The sequence below is a fragment of the Harpia harpyja genome, chromosome Z (assembly GCF_026419915.1).
Source record: "Harpia harpyja isolate bHarHar1 chromosome Z, bHarHar1 primary haplotype, whole genome shotgun sequence".
NCBI classification, from domain to species: Eukaryota; Metazoa; Chordata; class Aves; order Accipitriformes; family Accipitridae; genus Harpia; species Harpia harpyja.
In genome coordinates this window covers 70,516,422-70,540,234 of record NC_068969.1, presented here as the reverse complement: position 1 = coordinate 70,540,234, position 23,813 = coordinate 70,516,422, and the positions used below count along the sequence as shown (strand labels likewise).

The 23,813-nt window shown below is 39.2% G+C and overlaps 1 protein-coding gene across 11 annotated transcripts in view; it reads left to right on the top strand.

Annotated features, from left to right (window-relative positions):
* The window catches only part of ERCC6L2 (ERCC excision repair 6 like 2), a 77,708-nt gene extending 57,529 nt beyond the window's left edge, over positions 1-20,179 (top strand). For 5 of the 11 annotated variants that reach the window (XM_052775847.1, XM_052775846.1, XM_052775845.1 and 2 more), the window contains 2 exons: positions 2,047-2,234; positions 4,163-5,409. In XM_052775847.1, coding sequence (XP_052631807.1) covers positions 2,047-2,234; positions 4,163-5,138 — 1,164 coding nt within the window. In that variant the 3' untranslated portion in view covers positions 5,139-5,409. Of the gene's footprint in view, positions 1-701; positions 872-2,046; positions 2,235-4,162; positions 5,410-19,840 lie in introns of those variants that run through there. The other 6 variants (XR_008233349.1, XR_008233350.1, XR_008233352.1 and 3 more) reach the window with 5 other exon arrangements.
* The last annotated feature ends 3,634 nt before the right edge of the window (positions 20,180-23,813 follow it).

The window sequence follows — 23,813 nt, the reverse complement described above, 5'->3', positions numbered from 1 at the left end:
AACTTTCAGTGCGTTTACAACATTTGGCTTTTTTCCCAAAGAGATTTTTAATCTCCTGTGTTTGAACAGATGTGTAAACCAAAGTATTGCTGCCTCATATACTTTGGTCTTGTTTAATAAGAGGTAGATGGATGCACGTTTATGGGCGTTTTAAAATACTTTTAAGACAGGCATTGACACGGTTAGGCTTGTATTCTGTGCAAGTTATCCTTGCTTGAATTAAATTATACAATCCTGATTTCCTGACAGTGACACATACACTAGGTCTTATCATAGTGCGAGCTGAATACTATGAATATTTTTCATGCAAAAATTCCATCAAAATACATATATTTTAAAACTAGCATTGTTTTCTTCTTTTAAAATACCTTTTCCAAGTAAAGTTCTGTATTATCCATGCATATCTTAAAAAAAATAAAATTTGTAAACATCTTAAATGTATACAGAATTAGTAAGATAACTGTAGAATATTTATGCTGTAGATAACATCTGCTAATTCAATCTTAATTTTGTTACTATCATCATAACATTATTGGGAGAATAAGGTTTTTATCTTAATTAGGGCCCTGGTTTCACTTTTGTGTAGTATAACTTTTAATAGTGCAGTGAAATTTTAGTCTGTGGAGTTGTGCATCTAGCTTAAAGAGTGAAAATTTATGCCTGTAGGTCGCTTAATATTAACATCTCTCTCTGTATGCTAGTTTGAGGTTACTTGCCAAAGTAATGGATTGAGAACAGATGTGGGATCCTAAAGTTCAAGAACATTGTGAACAGCCTGTGGAAATAAAGGAAGTGGACATGGATCAAATAGAAACACATTGGGAAGAAACATTGTAGATCCAAAACCAAATTTTGAACTGCAGATGACAAGGTGTGAACACAGTTTGTGTTTTCATCTCTAAAGCAGTATTAGTAGGGGGACTGAGGACGTCACTAAGCAGTTATTCTTTCCCTGATCTCATTTAAAAAAAAAAAAAAGTAATGTTGCTCTTCCGGTTTGGTTTTTTTCCATTTTGCCTGGCTTTTCAAACACGTTCTTTAATTTTCATGTTTCCCTTGGCTTGCCTTTTGGCAAAGGGAAAATTTTGATGAGAACTTGTGAGGATTTCTTAAAAATAACTAAGTTGTAAATAGGATAATATTTTTGTGCAAGACACTGACTGTCAATGCATGATGAGTTGATCTGTAGCACAATCTTCTTGAATTTGATTAAAACATTAGCTTTTTATGACTATTACATATAAAATTGGCATTCTCCATTTAAGAAGCATCATGTGATCATGTTTTAATCTTACCAGTATTACAACAAATGTGTAATTTTTTTTGTCCTGTTCCTTTATACATTAATATAGTGATACCTCTTCCAAAAGTATCTTTACAATTCTGAATAATTGTGCGTGTGTGTGTGTGTGTGTTAGAGATTGTGATACTGACAAAAATGTTTATACCTTAACTTTGGTGTCTTTGAATTTGGTGTTGTGATTATTTTTAGTTTTTCTTTGAGTAAGTAACTCAAACTTAGTACTTTGCTAAAGTAACTAAGAGTTCTGAATATATACTGTGCAAAAATTGTGTAACATACATTAACAAGCAGGAAGCAGTGAATCCAAATTAGCCATTAATCTTTATAAATTAATCCAGGAAGTTGTTATGTATCTATTAAGACTGTAAGCTATTGACACAGGCATTTTCTATTTTATAGTAATATTTGGAGGTTGTAACTGAGATTTGGGTCCTGTGGCACAGGATTAAGTATTTGTATAACCCCTGGTTTTGCATTGGAGAACTTACAGAGATCTTTCGTTTAGCCTCACAATTAACCTGTTTGGAAAAATATCCCACCTTACTCTTAGAGAACCAAGACTTGCGTTCAGTGTCCCTGGGTGTTTGTGACCCAATAGGCAGTCTACACTGCAGCTTTCAGTCCCAGTCTTAACATTCACAAGGTTGAGTGCTAGCTAAGAGTGACAGAATTGAGTGCAATAGAACTCATCATTATGTCAGAGACACAGCTGTTTTGATGATTTCCATGTCTCATTTTACTAGAAAAATGAAGAAAACACAGAAGACAATACAGCAGAGAACAACGTTGTTAAGGGAGGGCAAGAAATGTTGGCAAACAATAATCAACATCACCTGTATGTTATGCATCCTGTGATCCAGAAAAACAAAAAAGTACACAGAGTAGGTTCAACCACTTTCTTGGTTGGAAAGACACCCAAAGGAATCCGCAGGTAAGACTATTTTGGTCAGATGCAAATAAAATTCTAAGGTTGAAATGAACTTTCCTCTGGGCAGTTGCTTTTGTCTTCGTTTCAACCATACTCAGGGAATACTGATTATTTTCTATGGCAAGAGCAGAACTAATGGGAAACTTACACTCACACTATACAAAGAGTACCATAATTGATTAAGAAGATGAACTGAACCCAGAAATCACTTTAATGTGTTGATTCAATGTGTCATATATTACATAGCTGTGCAGATATCATCACCATGAGTGTTCCTGGTATGTGCATCATGCAGTACTACAAACCAATGTTTAAACTGTATAGAAACAAATTGTATAGTGTGAGCTTCTGACTGACTATTGGTTTTGCCCAGATCTCATCACTTTGATTGAAGGACTATTAAAAAAAAATTGGACTTTGTGTTTATTTTTTAACTTGGTGCTCAATATTTTTTAATATTTCTTTTAACATTTTGTTTCCCCCCTCATTTTTGGAAGGATAATAATTTTTCTATCTCATTGTTTTCCCTTTTTCCCCAAACTATTGCTATTATTAATACAAATACTTAAATTCCATTGGTATATAGATTGAAGTTCATTAACAATAGCCGTATGGTATGTGGAAGTAGAAAGTGGAAAGCTGTAGCTAACTAGGCAAACGTATAGAACTGGGATTTGGTATATAATTTGAATTTGGCCTTGGGATAGTTAAATTACTATATCATAGTTGGTATCTAGGTAATACCTGTAAGTGTTCAGAATCTGTCGTATTAGCCAGCTGGCCTCAGCTGTCCAAACTGTTACCGTTGAAGTGCCAGACTTGCTTACTATTATAGATACTGAAAATTCTAAATATTTAAGAGGCAGGTAGAGGAGAACCCTTCATGCCAAAAATGTTCAAAATTGTAATCGTAGTTATCAGTAATTTGTTGAGGTAAAATTTTCAAAGGCAATGAAATAACTAAGAGTGATATTCTAAGATCCTAAAGCCATTATCTAGCAAAAAGCTTAAGCAAATTCTCTCTTAAACATTAAGCAGGTCATCTGTTAGCACCTGGCTTGCAGTTAGACTTTGTAGTACATCTGGTTATGCTGTGCAATGAATGAGGATGAGTAGGTGCCTCAGTTTGTGTTGTAGTTGTAAGGGAGAGTGGGAAGCTGTCTGCAGTCACCACACACAAAGGATATAGTTGGAGCTAGCCAGTCAAGTGGTATTTGAGGCCAAACAGGGTTAAATCTCGCTGCTTATTGGAGCCCTCATACAGGAAAGGCAACATGTTTCATATCCTTTCTCTGACAAGGTAGCATAAACCCACCTCTCCAGCCTTCCAGTTAGGTTACCTGACCCTAGACTGTGGCTAACTCAATTAGGGGGATCTCCTTTAGTTAGAGCTTGGCCTCTTAGCGGAAACAAATATTCCATAGCTTACTGGATAGGATGGAGGGGACAGTCCCTGCCTCCTGTGAATGTGTTTCTCCAGCTCTTGTTTAGCAAGCCTTTTAAAAGGAGTTTGAGCTACTACTTCCTGCCTGTGCCCCCTCCCCCCCCCCCCCCAAAAAAACCCCAAACCCAAAAAACCCAACATTCAACCATCTGTCCATCTGCATCCTTTTTGTAGCTAAAGACTTTCTGAAATCTGGTCCTTTGGTGTGATATCTTACCTACACTGAAAGTCTGTAACTCTTTGGATCATAAGCAGAGGAAATCACACTGGAGTTTGGGATTCAGAAGTCACTTCAGTTCTTCTAAGGTCATCGTTCTTCCTTCTCTTTGCTAATAAAAGCAAACAATGCTCCTAATAAGGAAGTTACTTTTAGTGATTACTTTCTGGGATATGTGAAGTAGGTGAATTGAATGAATTGCTTGGAAGCTGCTTTTGTTTCTAGCTAAAGGTATCAAAATAACATATTTTTACTTCTTGATAATTACAGGAGACAATTTGAGGAAATGGTATCGCACTTTAATATGGGATCAGTGGAAGAACTCGCAGAACATATTGCAAAAGCTACATCAGAAACAAGGCAGAAGATGTTGCAGGAATTCTACATTTCCAAGCATCCAGAAATGGAGTCTTTCTTCCCAGTTGAAATACCAGCGCAAGCTTCACATGACTATGAGGAAAGAGAACTGGGTACAACACGCTCCAGAAAAAGAAAATCCATTGTAAATTTTGGAAGATCTAAGTCTAGATCTTCATCAGCTGAAGGCCTATGTCTGAGTGAAACTACGGAAACACAGAGCCAACAGAGCTGTAAAGGAGGAGTAGAGCAGCTTCACAATGACTCCTACTTGCAAGATGTGTGTGTTAATGCAAAATATAAACAATCACCCACTGTTGCTACTCAACATATCGAAAGGAGAAACAGTCAGGCATTCAATGATTTTATGGCATCTGGCTCATTAAGCAGTAAATCAGAAATAATTGAGGTGCTGCCTGTAAAAAGTTGTGAAGGACAGCAGGACTCAGAAGGAACACAGCTGCCAAGAAAAAGATCCCCGTCTCAGTCAGAAAATGGGGAGAGAAAAGCTCAGACTTGTAAAAAAAAGTCTTTTGTGGACTTGCTTGGAGATACCTCTATTCTCAATGACCTATTCAGAAATGACGGAAATGGACCTACAGAATCACCAAGGAGATTCCCTTCAGGGCAAGCAGAAAAGTCAAAGGAGAGACCAAAAGATTTCTGGGACATGCTGAATGAGCAGAATGAGGAGAGCCTCAGAAAGCTCACAGACATAGCAGTCATAGAGAAGCTATGTGAAAGAGCACCTCATCCCCCAGTGACAGAAGAGAGAGAAGTGTGTGAAAGTTCTCTTTGGAAAAAAAATGAAAATTTTCTATGGAAAAAATACAGTCCTGATGATTCAGATGAACCATCCACTGCTACATCTTGTAATGTAGTAAAATGAAAGTTTTTTGAGTTGCACTGTAATTATTTTAATGTTCAGCTAGAATATCCACAACTTCAGCAGTATGCAGCAAAACGTGATACCTCCATGAAATTAAAGGCAAAGTGATGAATTCATATTTATGATGATACAGATTTACATTTTATAGATGTGAATATATGTGTAATTACATATGTATAGTACGTATGTGCACAATGGTGCTTATGTACTATATATTGTAAGCTATGATATATTAATTTTAAAATAAACTTTTTTGAATGTTCTGACTGCACTTTGTTTTCTTGAATTCTGATTATATTCCTAGACTCAGTAGCATTAGTAAGTAATTTTTCCCCTTTACATACATTTAGACACCCTCAGTCATCTTGGCAGAATATAATGATATTAACAGGATTTGACAATGATATTCCACATATTTTCTGAGCTACTAGAGACTCAGGGACTTCATGAGACAGGGATATCTTTGCGTCTAATAGCCTTTGATGAATTTTTTTCCTTTTTTTTTTCTTTTTTATTGTTCCCCTGTGATTTTGCTCAGTCTCTCTTTGACGCTGTGACGCTTCTAATTATCTTCAGTATCTTATGGCAGTGAGTTTCTCAGCTTGTTTGATGTGAAGAATCACAAATTTTTGTTTGTTTGCTCTTTTTCAGTGCAAGACCTACAGCACCTTAAATGATGCTGGGTATCAAATTTCATCTCTCATTGCACTTTCATCTCCCATTTTTTATTTTTATGGACTTTCATCATGTCTTTGTGAGATGATGTGGTCTGGCCAATGCATTGCTGTTACTCACTGTTCTATGCAAGGGAAGAGGAGAGGCAATAGTCTTTTAAAATAAAATTTTAAAAAATACGCTTTTTCCTAGTGAATTTCAGGAAAATTCTAATGCCATTCAGTAATTCAGATTCACTGTTGTCTCCATTTATTTCATACATTTGAGCATCTGATAGGGAAAAAAAACCCCAAATATGGTTTATACTGGGAAAACTCTTATTTCTTGCTCAGCTTAAGAAATGAAACAAGTTTCATTTTGTGAGCATTGTATTCTGAAAAAAATTTGAGTGCATTATTGTATTGCATGTGCACTTAGAAATATCATGCAATTACCCATGCAGATTGTTGATTGATTTTTTTTTTCTTTAATTATTTAAAACATGAATATTTAGTATGAACAATTTTGTGGGCATTTGTGTGGATACATTTTTTTTTTAACCTCAGGCTGTCCATACTCTTAAATCACAATGAGGTAACTTTTTGATGAAATTAACTAATCTTCTGTTGAATTAGTCTGCTGTTAACATTGAATATTACTGTTGAGTGTATTGCAGCTTGAATTCAGCTTCTGCTGGTAGTCAAAAAGTTTGTCAGTCATATTATGCTTACATAATTGTAGTTCTTGCTGTGTGATGTCAGTTTGCTCCACTACGATGCTTTAATCGTTTCTGCAGCAGGAACAGCCTGTGAGTGTCTTGGACATTTCACCAGGGATTTTGCTTACCACATTTGAAGTACACAAATTGGACTAGACACAGCAGTTAGCTGCCTGAGGGAATTTGAAGAACCATGGGATCATGGAATCATGGAATGGTTTGAGTTGGAAGGGACCTTCAAAGATCATCTAGGCCAACCCCCCCTGCCATGGGCAGGGACATCTTTCACTCGATCAGGTTGCTCAAAGCCCTGTCCAACCTGACCTTGAACAATTCCAAGAACGGGGCATCCACAACTTCTCTGGGCAACCTGTTCTAGTGTCTCACCACCTTCATCGTAAAAAGAATCTCCTTCAAATGTCTATTCTAAATCTACCCTCTCTCAGTTTAAAACCATTACCCCTTGTCCTGCCATGCAGGCCCTGGTAAAAAGTCTTTCTCAGTCATTCTTTTAAGATCCCTTCAAGTATTGAAAGGCTGCAATAAGGTCTCCCTGGAGTCTTCTCTTCTTCAGGCTGAACAACCCCAACTCTCTCAGTCTATCCCTCTGACCTTTTTTGTGGCTCTCCTCTTAACCTGCTCTAACAGATCCATGTCTTCCTTGTACTGGGGACCCCAGGTTTGGGTGCAGTACTCCAGGTGGGGTCTTGTGAGAGTGGAGTAGAAGGGGAGAATTGCTATCCAAAATTGCCACCTGGAGGACTCCTGTAGTGATCAGTCACAATTATGAAGGTTCAGCCAATCACCCAGTTTCAAGTCAGACCATTATCTCATCTATGCAGATGACCAGTAATTCAAGGAATATTGACTTGAATAGACTGGGTGTGTGCACCACAGGTCCCTCCACCATTGAAAGCATAGAGAATCCATGTTCCTGATCATACCTGACAAATTATTTAACTCCATTACCCTTTGAGCCTATTTATACAGCAGTATATGCTTGAGGAAAGCACTGGTGCCAGTCCCTGCTTCATGCCACCTCTGCTATGTAGGCAGATTTCTGTCTGTAGTGCTGCATATTGTGTGTTCCTCTGGCTTTGGCATGACAGCTGCTGGGTCCCTGTTCTGGCTGCTGTGTTTCAGCCAAAGAAAATTATTTACATGTGTCTTCCACATTTGACTTTAATCTCAACACTGGAGTTGGAATGAGCCTGGTTATGATCATAACACTTCTCATAACATCAAATTTTTATACTATTACTTCGTACTCATAGCTTTCAGAGCAAATAATTTTTATGTTGGGCTTTTTGAACATTAGTTTTGCCCAACACTTCACTAGTGCTATGTAGGGTTGCAGTCCCAAGCTTTCAGGATGAAGATGTGTAAAACTGGGATTAGGTTCAACCATAATTCCTCTGATGCATGTATCAAATGCATGTGTTATCAAATGGAATGGTAGATAATAATGTTTTTTATCCAGTTGTGCACCCCATTCAACTACTTCTGTAACAGAACATCTTTGTTCTTCTTCCTAAGATGGTGAGGAACATGACCTCAGGGTTCTGTTCAGCATTTTGGATGCAAAACATAGAAAAATCTATACATCTCTGAGAACATAATAAATACTTTCCAAGGTGTACTTGGGGGTCAAAAAAAAAAGCTGCTGGATCTCATTTTTATTCCAATACTACCAGTATTTCAGAAAGGAGTGGTTCACCTTGTCAGTTGTTAAGAATATGCAATACAGTATGAATGGAATAAGGAATTTCTGCATACTGACAAGTTAGCATCTTAGTCCTGAAATGCTGGCTGTAATAATTTCCAAATGAAAACTGTTTTTTCACAGATTGGAGGAGTGGTTATAAGATAAGCAATGCCATACCTCATTTGCCAAATAGTCTGTCACATTTCTCAATACAATGGGATCATGTGAGGGAGTACCTTATAACACATAACGAAAAGAGGCCAGAGCTTCATGTTGCTCTGGAAACCTTAACCCTAATCTTTGATTTTTGTAAGCTTTGAAATCTCAGATGTAATGCTCTATTAGTGTAGGGTTTTACATTGAGTATACTGTATAAATTGTTTTATGTGAAGACTAAATGTTATGAAATTTTAAAACCTTGGACACTGAAGCTGCACAGCAGCAGTCTGTGAATGGTGGTAGTTTTTGTGGTCTGGATGACTGCCCATTGGAAAATAAGCTTATATTTGATCTGGAGCAGCTTCTACTTTAGGTCATGGGAAGCTGTTGTAGGGTTTGCTTTATCTCTGTGTTAACCATTATGCGCTTATTGTAAGTGGAAGCCATCTAAAAACCTAACTGGGAGATCTGACTTAACTACCTGGAACAAGGAGCTCAGTATTTAACATACATGATAAAGTAGTAAAAGCCTTGGTCTTTACAGGCAGCTAACATAAGTAAGATAAATGTGTTTCCCAACTGTTTTTCTCACCCTGAATCTATGCTGTTACCACTTTATTATACCCAATGGTATTTAAGATCTCAAATGACATTTAGGATAGTCAATTGGAACAGCTTTTTAAAAAAAAAGTCTCAACTGAGAAAATAAAAAGCCATAAACTGTTAGTTGTTGGTACATTTGAATTATGTACAGCTGAAGGAAGTCAACTTTAAGGCAGGTTATATCTGCACCCTTCTTGTTGATGAATAAACAGAATAAATTAAGGCCTTTTATTGGTGACATCAGTACTGATTTTCTTTACAGAATAGCGTTCTTCTGCTTAGAGAGGCAAACTGCTGCTTAGCTAAGAAGAGAAGATTTGGTGGAATAAAGAATATGGTCATCAAATACGTAAAAAGTCTGCTGCATAGAGAAAGGGAGTAGTCCCTTCGTGTCCACAGCAAAAAGGGAAGAGTTAAGTGGCTTAAGCCATACCAAAGATAATTGAAGTTAGAGAATAGGGAAACTCTATAAAGGTAAATGTTGTGTAATAGGTTGTGTAGTGCCGATATTGGACGTCACCAAGAATAGGAGAGACAAATATCTGTTAGAAGTTGCATAGGTAAAACTGACTTTTCTTTTTAGGCCGGATGGAGGGACTGGTAACTTCTCAGTCTGAGGGCCAGAAGGGGCTAAATAACCTTGTTGATTTCAGCTTGTATTGGGGTACTAGATAGAGGCTTCATCTGACCACCACTAGTTTGTCAGTCATGGTCTGAATCAGTAGATACTGGGGAGGGCAAAATCTGATTGACTTAGGTAAGATTTCTCATCTTACTTCTTTTAGAAGAACCTCAGAGCAGTGGAACTGTATGGGTAGAAGGCTGAACTGTAGGGCTGATTCCCAAATACAAAGTCGTCATCATTTTCCTGAAGTAATCAGAAAATTATGTTTCTCATCTATAAGGTGATGATACGCATAAATCAAAACCTCCATAAAAGTGCGTGTTTTATTCACCTGTATGCCAAGTACCGATGATATACTTGTGGAAGTACATTTGTTATCTGCAATTGAACTGAGCTACAGGAAGATGTCTTGAAGTAAGATTTACGTCACTCCGTAGCTTCCTGTGCAAATTTAACATATTTTACTAGAGAATATCACCTAAGCCATAAATACTGCAATTTAGCACCCTGGGGATCTGTGTATAAAGTATTTTTGTCAAGAAGAAGATGTCTGTATGACTTAAAGAATCTGAACAAATTAAAAAACGAAGAATTTGACCTATATTTGAAGGCATATCCTTCAAGTACTAAAAGCAGATAAGAGTTTTGTCTTCTTGGAAAGCTGTGATTATCATTTTGTTTGGCTTTAAAAATGAAGGGGGCTTTGGGGGTTGCTGTGTTTAGGATTATGGTAGAATGGAGTGCATACGGATTCCGCGTGCAAGTTCCTGCACGGTTGCAGGGAGGCAAAGGCTATAGGGAAACTGTAACAGCCTCCTAGCATAAGGAAATAGCTTCATAGTAGTTATCACCTGATCTCAATATAAATCAGCCAGGGAGAGAAAGGTGTCCTTTTTGTCATCGCTTTCAGCTGAAAATGGCTTGCTAGGTTTTTCCTGTTCCTTATTGCAGTTTCCTTGTTCTTTTACTCAGTGGAGTTCCTATGGGTCTGGCTCTGGGTCTGTGACCTAATGGGGTACCAATAGTTCCCATTGCCTTCAATGGAAATTCTTTGACTGGAAAAAAAAAATAGGTTGCCAGTGATATAGCAAGAAATCTGACCCTGCCTATGCTAACAAATGCAGCTCTGTCAGCAACTTGTTTACAAAACTGTCACTAGACTTAGTTAAAAACACCATGTGTGTCCTGGGCCTGATTTGCAGTGTAGTTCGGCTCTTAAGTATGTTTTGCAAACTGGAGCTATGCTTATAACTACATTTGGGAGTAGCCATGTGGTACACAGATTTCATATTTGGTCTGGGGGAGGAAGAATGAATAATTTCAGATAATGAGTATGTTTGAGAAAGCCAGGGTGTGCATACAAACATTTCATGAACGTGTTAAGGCAGTTTGAAAGGATGTATTTGCTCAGCTTTAGCAGGTCGTGACTTCAAGCACTGAAAGGCAGACTGATGCCAGTGCCATGGCTTCAGCACAGTGAGTGAAAGCAGCATTAATAGGAGGGAAGGGAAATTGGTAGTAGCATAATCAAAGTATCACTGGATAATTCAAAGATGATAATACATTCACTATGTATGAAAACGATGGTTTAAGTTACTTGCTTAGGAATCTTAACAGCAGAAGGAGAATTCTGTTCTTCCACAGAAGCATTTAACTGGCTTTGCTGCTACGTATTTTTCCATTCCCACAGTGCCCTGTGTATTTTATTCACTGCATACCTTCCAGCTTATGCAACAAATGAGGTAATACTCTTATGAAAACTCTCTCTCCTTGCATTTGCACATTCCCCAATTGAGTACATCTTGACTTGGTGCATCCTATAGAAAAAGAGTAATGACCCTCTAAGTAGACTTCATGCCAGCATCTACATTCCTGATTAAGGCACCTGAAAAGTAGATAACTGGCTTAAGGTAACTCAGGAAATTCAATTTCTGCTATCCGAACTGGACATCTAGATGTGCAGATGAGAGAGGTAGGCAGTGATTCAGAGCATTTAAGAGGTATGCCTCTTTTCCTATAGATCACATGTGGATCATAGGAGGATCCTTGTGATGCTAAATGAGTCTGTCTCTTACGTGACTCTGCCAGGTAACTCTGAAAGAGGAGGAAAGTACATCTAAACAAGATGATTGGAGGGCTTGAGAGTTGTTTGCCTGGCATCCTAACCTTTGTTTAGTTGGCATCCAAAAAGCTGAATTTCCTTTTTCAAAGACCGAGGGAGGATTGTGCTCTAAAATGAAAGACATAATTGAATGTAGGTATGTTGTATATGCATGATACTTGAGGACAGATTATCTCAATTGTTCTTTGACTTTGCTTGAGCTGAGAGGATGGAATCGAGCGGTCAGAACCTGACCTTGTGTCTATGTGTTTACATGCAGTGTGACTGAATTGAGATTGCTCACATAATTTAACACAAACTGGAGCATGAGCAGGCCTGCTGCGCTAAAGCATTGTTTTCTGAAAATGCACACACACAGCACATTACATTAGAATTTGCACTAGTCTATTGTAGCATGTTCCAATGGCTGAACATTGGTTGTATATTTGATATCAACATTCACAATCCCTAATGCTGCACCCATTAAAGACAATGGCAAAGCCATGGGGATAGCTCAGATGCTAAACAAATACTGGCTCAACTCAGAATGAGTCTGTGTTTTACTTCAACACAACTGTTTATACTAAAGGGATTTTCTTCCCCTGTGGTTTGATATTAAGTTGTTTCCATCAAGTGAATGCTCAAGTAAACATGATCTCCTGTATCACCCTGAAAATAATTCTATGCCAATTACTTTAAAAACAAATACCAGATGTCTGTTTATATTGTTTGAGGTAAATGCTCACAACCATTGGCAGCACTGGCCTCTCTGTGATTCAGGCTGTGATGGAAGTTCCAGCCCAGTTTCTAGTTGTTCTGGTTTATAATTCAATGGCAGAGAAAACAAATTCATACCGTGGTCTAATTGGGAATGTAATATAAGTACCTCTGAGAAAGCTGTTTTCTTAAAACTTCTCTTTTGTGCTTTGGTCTCATCACCTCTGCAGTAGATTCAGATGTGAACCTGGCTTAGTCCTTCTACGTGCCGATACTGTACTAGCATAGCTAGAGTAATTCAGGCTCCTCTTGCCTCTCTCTCTGCCCCCCACTGTTTTGTAGTTGTGGTTATATATATTGCTGTATTACAATACACTACTTCTAATTTAAGAGTCTTATACTTGGAGGGAATATTAAGGAGTATTTTCTCTTTAATCAAATGTTAAGGTTCTGTTCTGTCTCTGACATGTCACTCTTTGCAGTACTTGAGAAAACCGGAACCTAAGTTCCCTGTAATGGACATTATTACTTTACATTACTACATGACCTTATCATTAGAGGTAGATAATACATTATATATATACACTGATATATATACTTATGTATATGATATATATACTCTATGTATTACATACTGTTATATAAAACATATATATGTATAGCATAAATTACAATTATATTGTAGATTATCTATACAATATAATCAGCTTATAACTTGCATGGAAGGATATTCTGATTGTATGAAATAGATATTTTAAGCCTGTGGGAAAACAAATAATAGGCATTTTACCTACATAGTTGACATACTGTTGTTTGAACCTTGGGAATGTAGAATAATTTTGTCGTTTAGAATTTTGTGGTTCTATCAGACTTTTGTAATTGGGTAATTTGCCATCTGATGGCACTTTGCTTCAAACTTAGAAACCTTAGGCTGCTAAGAAAACACTGAAAAATCATACTTTTGCATCCATGGGAAATATCTCAATTCAGTGGCATTCATCTCTCTGATTCTTTGTAAGCTGCACACATGAACAAGGAAGAAGAAATTAAATAGGAAAATGCGCTTGGCCTAGACTGTGGTATTTCTCTTGAAACATTTCTGGATATGTATGAAGGGATTCTCTTCATGGATTCCACTTTATTGAAAGAGAGAGAAGCAGTAGGAAGGCACTTAAAGGGGAAGGTTGGACTTGCTATTGCTTATGTAGTGGAAAGGTTAAAATCCTCAGTAATAATGACGCAAGCTGTTTAAAGTTGGGTTTTTTTAATCCTTTCCTTTACCCTTTGGTTCAGGCTCTCTGCATATTAACATTCGTGAATACCAGTAAAAGGAGGAATATCCTAGCTAGTGACTGAAAAAGCGGAAGACATGGAACCTGTTTGCACCTGGCAACCATGATGTCCAGAATGTCAAACTGTTCTGCCACCCTTACCTCAAGAAAGGTAAAGGTTTAGGCCTTTTTGCAATGCTGCAGTGTTTTCTCTGCATGGTTAGGTATTTAGGCCATGGTGGTAGCTTCAGTGTGGTTACAGTTTTTCATCTCATACATGAAGTCTTAGCCTCTACCATGAGAAGAGACAGCTGTCTCCTGGTAGTCTTGAGGATGATGTGTCTGAAAAAAAAAATCATGGTAAGAAAATAATTTTAGAAAGTTTAAGGGAGTTTAAAAAAATAGAACGAGACATTTTTATTTTACTTTCCTCACCATGGAAATCCCAAGAGTTATCTTAATGGAAGACTTTGTGTTTAAGACTCAGAGCAAGCAATAAAACCCTCTGTAATTGAGTTACTATAGTTTAAGCATGTCACTGGTTTATCTTTTGTTGTTTCATTCCTTCAGAGGCGAGAAGTGAGTGTTCAGAACCGCTGGGAAACTGCAGTGAGTCTGTTCTTCCTGGTAGCAGAGAACTTCCATTTTCAGCTTTGCCGGATTACAGGGTAACAGATGAAGTCTGTGATGTGTCTGGCTTTACCTTTTGTTTTTGTTCAGGCAGGGAACCAGGAATTAACTAGAAAAGATTATAGCTACCCAGTAGCTTTGTTTGGATGAGTTGAGATGGTAGCCACTGTGCAGCTGTGGCCTCTTCACAGCTGCAGAGGCTGCAGCTGATCTGGGTTGCAACCTGAAATTTCTTCATTCTTGGCTTTGTGCTGGGACAGTCATAGTGAAAAACTGCAAATCTGAAAGGGAAAGAAATAAAGGGATCTTTCCAGAAATGTGAGGTACTTTGCAGAGAAGAAGCGTGATGTCCTTGGGAAAAAGTTAGTATCAGTAAGCATACAGTTGAAGACTATGCTATAATGCATTTACACCAGTTTGCCTGAGCATTTGTGATGCTGGCATTTCCTAACTTTTGGGTGGTTTAATAACTTAATATTTCCAGCGCAGTTTTGACAGTGTGCTTTTTGAAAACTTTCAGATAAAACAAAAAAAAAAAAAGAATTCTGTTACTCGGAAATGATTGATTCCCACATGGATCATCATCAACACTTAGAATCACAATTTCCATTACTTGACCAATTGGAGTGGCTAGTAGCAGGAAGCAGTAGGTTACAATCTCTTCTGTGGACCAGCCAGTTAGGGGAAGAAAGGATGTAGCTGCTAGTGGATGTCACAGAAACTGGTTGAAAGCAAAAGAGTGCTGGCATTTGTGAATTCTTCGTTCTATTCTACAATCTGTCTGTGTATTTAACACAATGGATCATTATGCCCTGGCTATGTTGCATCTGTCTCTTGGAGTCTGCTCTGCTTTTCCATTTCTTTCTTGTTACCCCAAGCTCTTTGGCTTGTTTCCAAGCTAACAAGCTTCCTCAAGTGTACTGCATGGGCACCATCAACGGGTATTGATGGTACAACAGGCAGAATTTCTCAGCTCTCAGTTCTGGTGCCACAGCAGCTCCTGGGGGCCAGGACCAGAAATTGCATGAGAAGTCCCAAACTGCCCTATAGATCCTTTTGTAACTGGGATGATGCTCAGTTCATCTGTGGGAAGGATGCACACACAGTCTGGTGATGGACATGGAGGAGGTGTGTGAGGTCAAGGTTATCTTCTGTTTCAGTGGAGTGTTCAGAAAATAATGGTGCTACTCTCCAGCAGGCTTACATGGAGCATGGATAAAACACAGTTTTTAGAACTTTGTAACTTGGCCAAAGTTTGGCAGGTTTTCAGAAGGCTATTGCTGGGCATGAACCTGACAGTCTGATCCCTTACAGTAAGGTAACCCCTTTTCCCACGCCCATTATCTCTCCCAAAGCATGCAGGCAAAAGATCTCAGTGAAATGGCTGTAAGAAAAACATGGGGAAAAGGGAGATTGCTCCCCTTTAACCCCATATTCAGAACAGCTGTACTATTTAGTTGAAACTTACCAGAAAAATTCAGCCTGATGCAGCGTGGAACATTTCAGCTTGAGCACTTGGAGTTTGGCAAAGTTATAAACAACTGAAAGCAGGGTCCTATAATGGAAAGTGTTAAGCAAGCTTAACTATTGGTGGAAGTAACAGCACTGTGTATGATACATGTACATTTGTATGCATAAGCAGATATAGAATATCCAGGATGATAGAGTGGATATCAATGGCTCAGCTGTATGATGGTATTACTGATCCGGTACAAAGCAATGACTGAGGTACTGAAGTGAGTCTGTAAGCACCTTTGATTGTTCATTTTAAGCTCTGCAGGGGCAGTTCAGCAGAGGTGCTACAATTTAACACAGGACGAACTCCTTACCTGTTGAACACAATGAAGCTACTTCTTTTAGACCAGCATAAAGGAAATATTTAAGGAGACCTGAGCAGGAGCTTAGCCAATGTCTCAGTGTTTAAGTGCACTCACTCGCTGTAAGGCTGTGGAGATTTAAGCTCTGGAGGTGATACTGAAGCAATGGAGTAACAGCTGTGGAAAAGTTTGCCCTTTGCCTGTTCTGTGTGTAGTTTTTTCTCAAAGCCATACTACATAGTTCCTATGCTTGGGTGAGGAAAGGATGTGAGTTTTTTATATGCAATAGACTTATCTGTCTGTTTTACTTCTCTGGATTATAATGGAAAATAATATTTGAAACACTCGGTGATTTTAGCTTAACTAAACAAGGAATCACAGAATCAACATTATTCTTTAGGAAAATTGTGGGGAAGGCTTTTCCTCATCTCCCTGTGCAATAAAAATAGCTTTAATATGTTTGCATCAGCAGTTTCTCCTCTCAAAAGCTGTGTTTAGATGGCATAGGCTTTTTGCTATTTCTCTTTAGCATGGTATACACATACTGTAGTAATCCATTTTTTCATCAGTTTGTTGCTAATAATGAGCCACCTAAGCTCTGAAAACCTCCTTCTGCTCTTAGCTGTAGAAGAATGCTTAAAGGATTTAGGGATGTCAGTCATCATCTTGTTTTTTAGCAGAAGTGTGTGTATGTGTGCACAGGGACGAGTGGAAGAGAGCCCGAGCTGGAGTTCAGAAATTACACTCTGTGTGTGGTCTGAGGTTATTTCTCATTTCATGAAATGCACGCTTCATTCCTGGCTAAGGCAAAACTTGCATGTCACTGAATAAGTCCCTTATCCAGTTTCCAAAACACTGAAGAGATTTGAAAGGGCTCTGTGGGTGGACTGCTACTATCAGCAAAAGCAAATAAGCTAACCTATTTAGCTAAGCATTTTTTAATACTTAAACAGAATAACCTTCAGCAACACTGGAACAGTTGTGGCCAGCCAAAGGAAGAGAAGGGGAAAAAGCCACAAGTTTAAGCAATCACACCTTAATTAACATTAAAGGCTGGATTATAGCTCTTGGTGTGTGAAGGTGCTGTCTGATCAGTCCAGAGAGAACACCGGTGAATGATTAAATGAACTGACTGTGCTTCTAGGAGTCCTGTGTGGTGTGCTGGTCATAGTTTATTCAGCATTTCACCTTCCTTTAATCAAATGTGGTGCACACTCATTATCGTCACCCCCAAAAAGATGAATCCAAAGACTCCTTACATCAAGCTGTGTTGGTGTCCACCATAAGTAAATGGTTCTACCCTGGAAAATCATGGGTGTTCAGCAGCAAAGCATTATTGTAGCAAATGCTAAATCTTAGCATCCAAAATAAATTATGGTTTATTTCACAGCAGAAAAAAAAAAAACCCCAAACAAACAAAAAAACCCCCCCAAAACCAAAACCAACAAAAAAAAAATCCCAGAATGCAGTCAGGATGCTAATGAACCAAACCAGCAACTGTGGGTGAAACCCAAATGACAGGACAGTACCAGGGAGCCTTACAAAATGTTACTATTCACCTAATTGGAAATGATTTGGCCAGAACAGGGTTGAATACTCCAAATTAGGTTTTCAATCCAGTGTTCAGTGATCAGAATATCACTGATCTTGATAGATTTACACCAAATTAACAATGTAGCCAACACCCCAATTGTCCAACCCATGTATTTGCAGGACTAACTTTGTTACTGCTCTGAGCTAAATCAAGATGGAAGAATCTCTTTCAAAGTGAATCTTAGACAGAAATCTTGGAGCCTGATTGATCAGGATCTGTGAAAGCTCAGGCAGGGCAAAGCACGGCAACATAATTTGGTTAAGGCATCCTGTGACAGGTATGCAGCAATGGTAGTTGCCCTGGGTAACACAGGAGGGACCCACACCTCTCAGAGGTCTAGCAGAGTGCAGGGCTGAAGGTGTTTGCCCGAGGAGAGAGGTTCCTGCTTCATTGTGGCATGAGAGAGGAAATCATCAGGTTGTAGATGGAAGATTTTGCCAAGGTCTCTGCAACCCAAAACGCAACTTCAAATACTTCTCACCTGCCAATGCCAATGTTAAATTAGATCCCAAGGGTCTCACATTCTGAATAAACAGAGGAAAAATGAATGTTGCCAAGAGGCTGTTGAATCACAAGGGAGAAGGAAGAGGCATTTGATGGTTTTGCTTCCTTCATGACATTAGCAATTCTTACTTGCCTAGTGCAGGCCAAAGACTGATGAATTGCCAAAGCCATGTTGCAAGTTGTCTTTGCAGGGTGCACGGAGCCGGAAAGAACTGGTGACACTGTGCAGTTCTTGTCTGTGTCCACAGCCCAGTGCCACAGACCTCCCCCACCACATCTTCCATGTGGGAAGGAGGGGGCGAGTTTAGCCTTCCCTTTGATGTTGGATCTGCATCTGTCCTAGTTACCCTCTCCCCATGGGGAAACTGAGGCACAAGGCAGTTAAACACTGCATGCAAAAAGTCTGTGATGGACTCAGGCTGCCATAGACCTGACCTGCGAAACTGTTCTTCCTTTCTTAGCTTGTGTAGCATCGTGCAGCAGATCTCCCGCTGGGCTGGTTGACAGACCTGCCGAAGGGTGAGCACTGGAGGGGGTTGTGACGTGAAGCACTTTGTGTGGTCAAGGATGGATGGTACGGAAATCTCCAAAGTGTGTGCAGTTACAATCTAGACAGGTTAGTCAACATAGGCCCAGAACAGATAAATGTGTTGGGGCGTGCATAATTAAAAGTTAAGGCTAAACAGCTCTGGACAGCGGAACAACTTAGCTGATGGGGAAGGGTGGGATTTGAAGAAATTTTTAAGGTGTACTACAGGCATATCACAAATGGTCCAGAGAGAGTTCTGAATAACAGCATAACAATGCACTATAAAAGTCATTGTATGTTTCCCCTGCTCTTGGATGGCAGCAGTTGATGTTGAAGTTCTCTACATTTTCACCAGCTCCAAAGCTGAAATTTGTCTTGTGGTGGTATTTATTTAGTCTGACTAGTTCTGGACAAGGTGTTAGCCCCTCATTCATTTGTGCTTAATGCACAGCAGCAAGTCCAGCTGCTGAATATGGGGCTTTTCTCAGCAGTTGTCTGTGCTAGCATCTTGCTACTAAGACCAAGCTGTGCTGCCAGACCTCCACGACACTGTCCAGACAAGGCTTTTCCAGAGTTGGATGAGCCTAGGAAAAAGACACCAAAACCAAAACCCTCTTCGAGAAATCAATGCCAGCTTCAAATACCACACTCTAAAGTGCTTCTGCTTGTGAAGCTAGCAATCAGAAAACCTCTGCCTGGAAGAGTGCTCTGAACCAACTCCTATTATAGGACCTGACGCTGAGTTCTTGGTGGTAAATGACCACATTACTCTTTGGGGCTGTGGGTGTCAAAGAAAAGATGCATGTGAGAAAAGTCACCAGCTGAAAGCAGGGGCATGTTTTGAACACTAGAGGTAGTTTAGTAGCCCAGGCCTGTTTCTGATTAAAATAAGAGTCTTTCAGATGAATGGAATGTAAACCACATACCAATTATTGGAATCCCATAAAGGAAACTCCCTTTTCCATCTGTCTATCCATCCATCCGCCCACCCACACAAGTACAGTGTCTCAGAAATATGCCTCTGTAGAACTGATGGAAAAATTCAGTGCTTGCTTCCTTTTTTCTTACCTCCCAGGTGCTGGATGACAACTGAAGAGATGAAATTGCAGTGAGGCCACTTAAACACTTATCAAAGAAATGGACCTGCTAATTAAAGGGATAATATTTCCTGGCACCAAGACAAAACACACAAAGCTGAATCTCAAGGCCTTCCTCAAGCAAACTTCTGTGGGAATGTGGCTGTGTGAGGGCTGCAGGAACAAGCCTTAGAGTAAGACCTGCCCAAAGTGAAAGCACTAGATTAGTGCACTCATTAGAAGAAAAATACCAAGGCATGCGTATACCTGCTTCATTTGCCAAATGTCTCATTGCTTTGCATTCCCATTGCACTTTTTATTGAAGCTTTTCCATGTAACTGATTACAGTCATTAATGTTTCCATCACTTCTATGGGGCAGGAGGTGTTTCTGCCAGGTCAGCTGTGCATTTTAAGTATTACAGTATCTGTTTTACAGATGGTAAGACACAAAGTTCAGAGACAGCAAATCCATGCCAGCATATGGCAGAGTCCCATTCTTGACTCTGACAATACACGCTGTTTCTCCTAAGTAGGCACTAATGTCAAACACACTGTTTAAATGAGAAGATCTTCCCTGTATGAATGAAGGCAATGTATCTGTTTTGGTGAGCACTCTCTACTAACATCCATGACCCCATGTAAGGAATTTAGATCCATGATAAAGGTAATACTATGGCATGCTTCCTATGTTCCTACTATAATTGCAGGACAGTTCAGCCTCAATGCAAAAGGCAGCCTTTGGACAGCTGGAAGAAGTTTAAAGTGTTAATAATTTGGGTAAGAGTTGGGTCTACAGTGGTTTTATGGTCTAGTTCATGGTAACTGTTTTTTGATACTCTGCTGGCCTCTAGAGGGATAATTTATACGCAGGCTGAAGCAGTAACCTAGGGATTTTAAGCATTACTGCCTGCTCTTCGATTTTCTTGCCAGGTAGTTCTTTTCTATTTTGCAAGGCCTTTAAGTAGTGAGGTTTTGTAGCTCTTTGGAAACACTTTTTTTCACTTCCATGATTTTCCTTCTCTCTGGGCAATAGAGGTAAGGTATGTTTCTTCTGCTCAAATAAATAGGGGTAGAAGATCCTGGCAATAAATGCCTCTCAACCACTGAAGTGAGAAGCTCTGAGGAACAAGTGCCAGAGGGGTGAGTGAGAGAGAGAAGTGCAGAAAAAAGAATACAGCATTCTATGTATAACATTTATCCATAATTTAAAGGCTCCTAAATGCTGAGAATTCTTCTCCTGAATCTTCTTATGTTCACTGAAAAGCATAACTACCTCATGCCAAAAAAAAAAAAAGAAATCATTGTTTTGAAATCCCCGAAAGACAGCACATCTTCCTTGGCTTTTTCTGCTTTCTGCTTCTCTACTCACTGCAAGGGTTTGCTGTATTCTCTACTTCATTCTCAGACCCTGTGGTTGGTTTTTTTTTTCAGGATATGTGTATTAAATCTGAGAAAAACACTGAACAGAAAGGTTGACAATTTTCTGCAGAAGATAGATAATGGTCTGTAAGCAGTAACTGTTTTCAGGAAATATTGTGGCTTTGTTCAACATTAATATATTCTTAATGCTTAAAGTGTACCTTTCTGTAACTTCAGAGCATGGCAGGCATCTTGGTACATCTATGTGAAGGCCTGAGTTATTGTTCCAAAGTCATCTATACCCTTTATCCAACACCAACAGCATATGTCCCCCAGGTCCTCAGCTTCATTCTGGCCCTTTGCCTCCATTCCTGATGGCCAGTTCTCTCCCAGTTGAAGTGTCTCCTCAGGATATCTCCATTACCACCCTATTGGCAGTTTTCTACTTGGAGAGAGGTCAGCTTGCTGGAACCCAACCCAAACTAATCTTTAATTCCTCTGTGCCTAATGATATGATAATTGTAGAATATGCTTATATTAGCTTCTCCTTTTCTCTTTCAGGTGACTATCAGGAGCTTTCAGTGTAGGGAAGAGCCTCGTCTGGAGATCATCCTGACGTCAAATGCTATTTTAACATTTAAGTTAAAGACATATTTGTTGACCAGTTTCTCCCACAAAGTCCTTTGTACTATTTAAACATGTATGGCAAATATTACTGGGTGCAGCAAAATGTCGAGTAAGGCCTCTGTGGTAGGATATGCATCTGTCATGGGATTTGCTTCTGTTGAGCCTTATTCTAGAAAAACACTGAAGGAAGCAAAATGCTGTAATAATCAAGATCTGTAGCTGTAATCTACAGCAAAACTCATTTTGACTTCAGGAGGGCTAGGCTTCCAGTCTTGTGTGGAAAAACAAACGATCCCACACCACTCCAGCATGCCTGTCTCCTGTGCAAAAATTTCCTGTCATTCCTTCTCTGTGCTGTTGTTCTACAGATATGTCATCAAAGTACCACAAATTCAGTTATTTATCAAAATTTGCATATACTCTTCAGCACATACAGGAAGCTGTCAGGTCAAAAGACTGAAGCATAGTGTAGTGACATACAAACATTTGGTGAGAACTTTTCTAAAATTATCTGAATGGCTACTGATGCTTGCTGTGTCCCACTTGAGAAGCCAGACAAGATAGCCTGTAAAAAGCTAATCTTCATGAGGCTGTGTATTTACTAAGTACAATTATCAAAGATCATGGTGAATCTATGTAGTTCGTATGTATTATTAGTAAAAAAATATGTCTCCAAATAGAGAATGAGTGAAACAAAGGAAATTCTGACTGCTTGATTCAATTAAGAAAATTAATGGAGCTGTGTAGAGCTGTAGAGTTTCAATGTTGTTTTGCAGGCTTGGTTACTGTGTGGTGTGCAAAAGCAGGCAATCAAAAAGCAGTGATTGGCTGGCATGGCCCTAAAATGTGCACTAGAAATTACTGGATTAGTGGCGACAGTAACTGCAGATGCCAGGGAACTGCAACAGCGGCATGTCGTCTGTGCAACAAATAACTGGGGTCAAAGAGAAAGCACAAAGACCACATTCAGAGACTGAGTCCTTTTGTTGTGGGAAACAGCCTCAAATGCAAATGCTTATTTGTTCAAACAAACCTTGAAGAAACTGCTGGAAATTGGAACAAATTCAAAAAATATGCAGGTCAATGTGAGCCTTTCAGGAAGACAATGCCAGGGTATTTTGGATTCATCAGGTTGCAGGTGACAGCACAGAAATGGCTGAAAATCTTGTAGCAATTCTGCAACTGCTACGTGATGCAACAATAATCACCACGTTATTAAACAGGAGTTAAAACAGAGCTTGGTATATCCTCCATGCTTCCTCTAACTTCACAGCTAGACTATCACAACCCAGAGGGATGACTATTTAAAAAATCTTGATGCTATGAGCAATTTAAACAGGGGAAATCCATCTCTTTCTCTTGGGTGTTATTACAGTAAGGTTCACATGTAGTTGTAAAAAGCTGAGGCTAAAACTCGTGAAGTGCAGGAGTGCTGTGTTCTTTGGCAGAGAGCGGCAAAAGGATATTCATCTGATCTACTGAAGTACAGAATATCCAGACAGCTTTCTATGAAGCCTAAATTAGGTGAATCTCACTGCCTTCCCCCCCGCTTAAGCTTTGGTCTGAATCACTCATTATGCTCTTGAATTTGGAGGCTGTAACAGGCATACAGTGTCAGTGAATATGGCCCAGAGTGCCCAAGGGCTTAGAAAGAAAGAGGAAAAGAAAATAATTCCTACCCAAATAAAAATGGAGCTCCAGTTTCAGGTATGTCAGTGTTGGATCAAAACTTCACAAAGTCCAAGAAACCCATGGTAGGTTTTCCCACATGGACTAGAGGCATACCGTGTGCTGGAAGGTCTTTCCCGTCCTTGCATTTCAGTCTTCCACATCAGCGAATGTCACTGTGCTCGTGTTGACAGAGGAACTTAGCAGCTACTAAGGGCTGCTGGGTAGGAAATTATTTTCTCCTATTGCAAATAACCAATTTCTAAATCTTGCTCTAGGACTACATGTAAAGGTCTTATGAGAATGACAGAGAAATG